At 54.9% G+C, this 5700-nt stretch overlaps 1 protein-coding gene across 1 annotated transcript; it reads right to left on the bottom strand.

The window, feature by feature from the left end:
- Positions 1 to 1011: 1011 nt before the first annotated feature.
- On the bottom strand, positions 1012 to 2726 carry LOC117977648 (cancer/testis antigen 1). The gene is made up of 3 exons (XM_034950022.4): positions 2340 to 2726; positions 1542 to 1676; positions 1012 to 1302 (listed from the first exon to the last, which is right to left on the bottom strand). The coding sequence occupies exons 1-3, from the start codon at positions 2579 to 2581 to the stop codon at positions 1164 to 1166; spliced, it is 516 nt and encodes a 171-aa protein (XP_034805913.1). The 5' UTR covers positions 2582 to 2726; the 3' UTR covers positions 1012 to 1163.
- Positions 2727 to 5700: the final 2974 nt, after the last annotated feature.

Genomic DNA, 5700 nt, shown 5'->3' with positions numbered 1-5700 from the left:
TTTTTCTGTCAACCTGGCTGGAGTGCAGTGGCATGATCTCGGCTCCCTGCACCCTCCACCTCCTGGGTTCAAGTGATTCTCCTACCTCAACCTCCCAAGTAGCTGGGATTACAGGCACACACCACCACACCCTGCTAATTTTTTCTTTTCTTTTTTTCTTTTCTTTTTTTTTGAGACAGAGTCTTGTTCTGTTGCCCAGGCTGGGGTGCAGTGGCACCATCTCGGCTCACTGCAACCTCCACCTTCCAGGTTCACGTGATTCTCCTGCCTCAGCCTCCCAAGTAGCTGGGATCACAGGCGCACACCACCACGCCTGGCTAATGTTTTCTTGTTGTTGTTTTTTTGTGTGTGTATTTTTAGTAGAGATGGAGTTTCACTATGTTGGCCAGGCTGGTCTCCAACTCCTGACCTCAGGTGATCCGCCCGCCTCGGCCTCCCAAAGTGCTGGGATTACACGCATGAGCCACCGCACCCGGCCTTTTAATGATTTTTCTACAGACAGAATCGCGCTACATTGCCCAGGGTGGCCTCCAACTGCAGGTCTCAAGCCATCCTCCTGCCTCAAGCCTCCCACAGTGCTGGAAATACAGGTGTGGGCCACTATGCCCAACCCATATCACATGCTTAACAGTGATATGATAATGCTGGTTCTATGCATCTATTCAAGTATGTTTTCAAATAATTTTTCCCAAGTAAAAAAGCTCATATGTTCAACGAAAACAACTTGGGAAAAAATTTAATGCTGACCTGGGAAAACATTATATATGCTACTGTCATTTATTTAACGTATAAATGCAAGTATATTGAGGAAAATATTCTAAAATGTCCACAGTAGTTAATGCTGAATGGCGGGACCCAGTGGCTTTTCATTTTCCCCCATTTCCCAAATTGCCTCCCGTTACCTTGTGCTACTTCAATCTGTGAATCCCAGAGCCTCCCCTGCAACCCGAGGACAAGGGCATGCAAGTCCGAAGGTGCCTTCGCTCGCCGAAAAGAGACTCAGACACGGAATCGTAGCTCAGTTTTATTTTCTACAGAAACAAACATGTAAGCCGTCCTCCTCCAGTGACAAACAATCAGGCCCCCACAATGAACTGGCCACTCGTGCTGGGACCATTCCCTAGGGGAGGAGGCATGACCTAGGAAGGGGCGCCAGGCTGGGCTTAGCGCCTCTGCCCTGAGGGAGGCTGAGCCAAAAACACGGGCAGAAAGCACTGCGTGATCCACATCAACAGGGAAAGCTGCTGGAGACAGGAGCTGATGGAGAGCTGGAGTTGGCGGTGGTCTGCAGCCATGAGTCGGCTAAATGTGAGGGGCAAAGAACATTACATTAAAGGCGACACCTCTGCACCCATCTCCCTGGGCTCCCTCGGGTGGCGGCGGGCCTGGTGTACCAGGTCTCTGTTCTGAGACCCTGTGCTGGCGTGTTCCCAGGTTTCTAGCAGCCTGACCGTGGGGTGTAGGCGGATCCCAGCCCCCACCCTGCCACGCTGTGACCGCCACCCACCCAGGCCCCATCCCTGTCCTGGTCCTGAACTGACATAGTCAGTATGTTGCCGCACACAGTGAACTCCTTCAGAAGCACCCCTGGCACGGGAAGCGGTGGGGCATCCCGGGCCAGGCTCCTGCGGGCCAGCTCTGCTTCCATGGGTGTCGCGAAAGGCATGGTGAGGTAGCTGGTGGGGGCCCAGTTAAGGCATCCTCTCCTACGACTTGGCCTGTGGCTCCGGCCTGCTGCTTACCCCAGGCCAGCTTCCCCCTCCCCCACTCCCCCACCCCCGATTGCCCAGCTCATCCACCCCAGGCTGTCTCCCCAGGCACTGGCCCAGTAGCACACCCCACCCAGCTGTCTTGGTTCCCCACTTTCCTTTGCTGCACCCCAAGCTGACTCCTCCGTGCCCTTCCAAGACCCCTCCCCACCCTGCCCCCTGTGGCATCACCCGGCCCCCTCCTCATCACTCGACCCTCCATCCCAACCACCTCCCGCCACCCGCTCCCATCTTGCCCCCTTCCCCCCACCTCCTGATCCCCTCCTACACCTGGGTCCCCCTATCTCCTGGCCCCTGCTCCCCTCCCCGCATGACCCAGTGCCCCTCACCCAATCACCCAGCCCCTCTCCCCCACCCCCACCCCCTCTACCTCCCAGCCCTTACCTCCTCCCCTCCTCGCAGCTGGCCTCCCATATCCCCACCTCCCAACCCCCACCCCCACCCCCACCCAACCACTTACTCGCATCTCCCCTGCCTCCTCCCCCACCTGGCCCTGCCCTCCCCATCTCCCGGCCCCCACCTCGCCACCAGAACTGTCAGAACAGAACAGAACAGAACAGAACAGGATACAACTCAAGCAGGCGGCTGTCCGGCCTCCTGGCCCCGCAGGGGCACCTTCCATCCTGCGCAGAAGCGGCACCGCCATGCGGACCCCGCGGGGCGCCTCCTCTCGGCCCCGAGGCCCTTGCTGCCCCTGCGCCCCGGGGACCTCTGCCGCCCGTGGCACCCGCCTCTCCTGGGCCGCCAGCATTGCCTCCTGGGCCATCAGCATCGCCCGTCGAACCCCCTGTGCCCTGGCCTGCGGCCTGCATGGCTCCGGAGCCTCTGCGCGGCTCTCAGAGAGAAGGTCAGGGCCCACGAGGATGCGGAGGCAGAGAGGCTGCAGGAAGTTCCGCCCCCTGGCGTGAGATGGGCAGCCCGGGATCCTCAGGGCGCCTGCGCACAGGGGCCCTACTTCCGGCCCTGGGAGACCCCGAGTGAGCCCCGGAGCACGTGACCGGTTCTCACCAACCCCGCCCCTCCCCAAGAGAGTCCGGGCCGGAAGGTGGCCGCAATGCCAGCTTGGACCCCTCACCCCTGAGCAGCCGGCTGTCTGCCGGACCCCTGTCCCGGGAGCCCTGCAGGGACTCAGGCACTGCGGGGCCCAGCCTGTCCCATCCCCCGGGTCTCCCTCACATCGAGGAGCAAGACGGGCCTGGGAACACGGGGCCGGGACTGTGCGGCCATCGTCCCGGACCCTGCCTGCCCTGTCCGTCCTTGGGGGAGCACCCAGGACAGACCCCGGGGGGCAGGCCTCTAACTGGGTTCAGCAGCCTCCGTCCCTGTCCTGGTCGCCCAGCTGGTGGGGTAGCTGGAACTGCATGTCTGGTGGGCGTGGCCTCGCGCCAGCCAAGGTCTCCCAGGCGCCAGGTCCAGCCAAGGTGGACGGGAGGGCCCAGCGGGACCCGGGGCCGGATCTCACTCCTGGGTTCAACGGGTTCTGTCCCTGTCCTAGTCGCCCCGCCTGGTGGGGGAGCTGGAGCTGCGTGTGGGGTGGGTTGCGGGTGGCCTCCCACCAGCCAGGGGCTCCCGGGCTCTAGGCCTGGCCCAGGTGGACAGGCGGGACCTGCTGGACCTGAGGCTGAGTCGGGCCTGGCTCCTGGGTTCGGCAGTATCAGTCCCTGCCCTGGTCGCTCTTGCCTGGTAGGGAGCTGGGAGGTGACCCTGTGTCTGCTCAGTGGTGATCTATTTGTGTGTCTGGAAGGGGGTCAAATCCACGGGACAGGTACCTCTAGAGGCATGCAGGGGTGAGGGCGGCACGGCCCCGGGAGCTGAATGTCTGTGCCAGGCACACCTGTAGCAACAGGAGGTGACCAGACAGGGCCTAGCCCTGAGGAAGGGGGAGGTACTGAAATCCAAACCACTCTCCCCCACCTTCCAAATCCAGGAATCAGCAGCCTCTGCACCTGGGAAAAGCATATTGGCACTCATGTGGAAACTAAAAACGTTGATCTTTTGGAGGTAGAGCAGAATGATGGTTACCAGACGCTGGGAAAGGTGGGGAGGGTGGGGAGGTTAATGGGGACAAACATATAGTTGCATAGAAGGATTAAGTTCTAGTGTTTGATAGCACCGTAGAGGGACTATAGGTAATTATTTACTGTATGTTTCAAAATAGCTAAAAGATAGCAAATGTTCCCCAAAAAAAGAAATGATAAATGCTTGAGGTGGTGGAGATCCTAAATACCCCGACTTGATCATTACATCGTGTGTGCGTGTGCATGTATCAGAATATCACATGTATCCCATAAATATGCAGAGTTATCATACATCAGTTAAAAATGTTTTTACTTACAGAAAAGAAAAATTCACCCAAGCTCTTGCGTGTACCTCCAGTTTATTATTTTCACTGCTGTATTTCATTACATATATTTCATTAAATGATGAATTTTAAAAACCAGAGAACACAACTTGTTAACACAATTACACCTGGAATAGCTGAAAATCAGACATAACCCAGTTAGTGATTGCCATCCTTCCTGTCGTCCTCTGCTCAGTCTCCCCATTCTCAGACAGAGGCAGGCTAAAGTTCTTACCTTCAACAGGTCAGGGAAGGGAGAGTAAAGTGCATGTGACCCTGTCTTAGGAAGCAGGAAGACAGAGGGAGGGTCTCCGGGTCCCCATTATTTTCCCGGCCTATTATCCTCAGATCAAGTCAAGAAAGGAAGTCCTAACTGATTGAGAGATTCCTGGAGATACTGCCACTGTCCTGGAAGTCTCAGCCAGCCACTGGACCGGAAATCTCCTCCATCAATATTTCAGCCAGAGCAACACCTGCCACTAGATGGCATCAAACTCCAGCCGGGAGCAGGACAGATTTGGATGGTCCAGCGGGCTTGCCTCATTCATTTCATTAACCCCACAGTAACACATTTTCACATTGTATGTGATTGGATTTCTTGGAAACTACCTATTACATTACGGCAGAGTTTTATAGTCCTCTAATTTAACCATTCTGCTGATGATGGGCAGGCATTTGGATAGTTTCCAGCCCTTGGCTATGAACATGCTTGTACAGGTCTCTTGAAGCACCTGTCCAAGTTTTTTTTTGGAATTGCTGTATCACAGCCAATACATATCTCGAAATTTACTAGATAATGCCATGTTTTCCCAAGTGGTTTGAGCCAATTTTCGCTTCCACCATAATGTGTCAGCGTACATACACATAGCTCAACATTCTCATCAATATTGACGGTACTAGTCCGTTCTCGCATTGCTATAAAGGACTACCTAAGACTGAGTAATTTATAAAGAAAAGAGGTTTAATTGACTCACAGTTCTGCAGGCTCTACAGGAAGCATGGCTGGGGAGGCCTCAGGAAAGTTACAATCATAGCGGAAGGCAAAGAGGAAGGAGTCACATCTTATATGGCCAGAGAAGGAGAAAGAGAAAGTGAAGGGGGAGGTGCTATACACTTTTAAACAACCAGATCTTGTGAGAGCTCAACATCATGAGAATAGCAAGGGGGAAATCGACCCCCATGATCCAGTCGCCTCCCACCAGTCCCCTCCTCCAACACTAGGGATTACAATTCAACATGAGATTTGGGTGGGGACACAAATCCAAATCATATCATTCCACCCCTGCCCCCTCCCAAATCTCATGTACTTCTCACATTGCAAAATACAATAATCTCCTCTCAACAGTCCCCCAAGTCTTAACCCATTTCAGCATTAACTCAAAAATCCACAGTCCAAAGTCTCATCTGAGACAAGGCAAGTCCCTTCTGCCTATGAGCCTGTAAAATCTAAAACAAGTTAGCTACTTCCAAGATAAAATTGAGGTACAGGCATTGGGTAAATACTCCCTTTCCAAAAGGGGGACATCGGCCAAAACAAAGGGGCTACAGGCCCCATGCAAGTCCAAAACCCAACAGGACAGTCATTAATTC

Source organism: Pan paniscus, chromosome X, assembly GCF_029289425.2.
Source record: "Pan paniscus chromosome X, NHGRI_mPanPan1-v2.0_pri, whole genome shotgun sequence".
NCBI lineage: Eukaryota > Metazoa > Chordata > Mammalia > Primates > Hominidae > Pan > Pan paniscus.
Note: the sequence above shows the minus strand (reverse complement) of the source record. Positions and strands in the feature narration are given on the sequence as shown.

Coding starts and splice junctions, on each gene's coding strand:
- LOC117977648 (XM_034950022.4), bottom strand. CDS start 2,581: ATGCAGGCCGCAGGCCAGGGCACAGGGGGTTCGACGGGCGATGCTGAT. Junction 1,677..2,339: donor GACAGCCGCCTGCTTGAGTT/GTATCCTGTTCT, acceptor GGCCCCCACCAG/CTACCTCACCATGCCTTTCG. Junction 1,303..1,541: donor TGCGGCAACATACTGACTAT/GTCAGTTCAGGA, acceptor CCTCACATTTAG/CCGACTCATGGCTGCAGACC.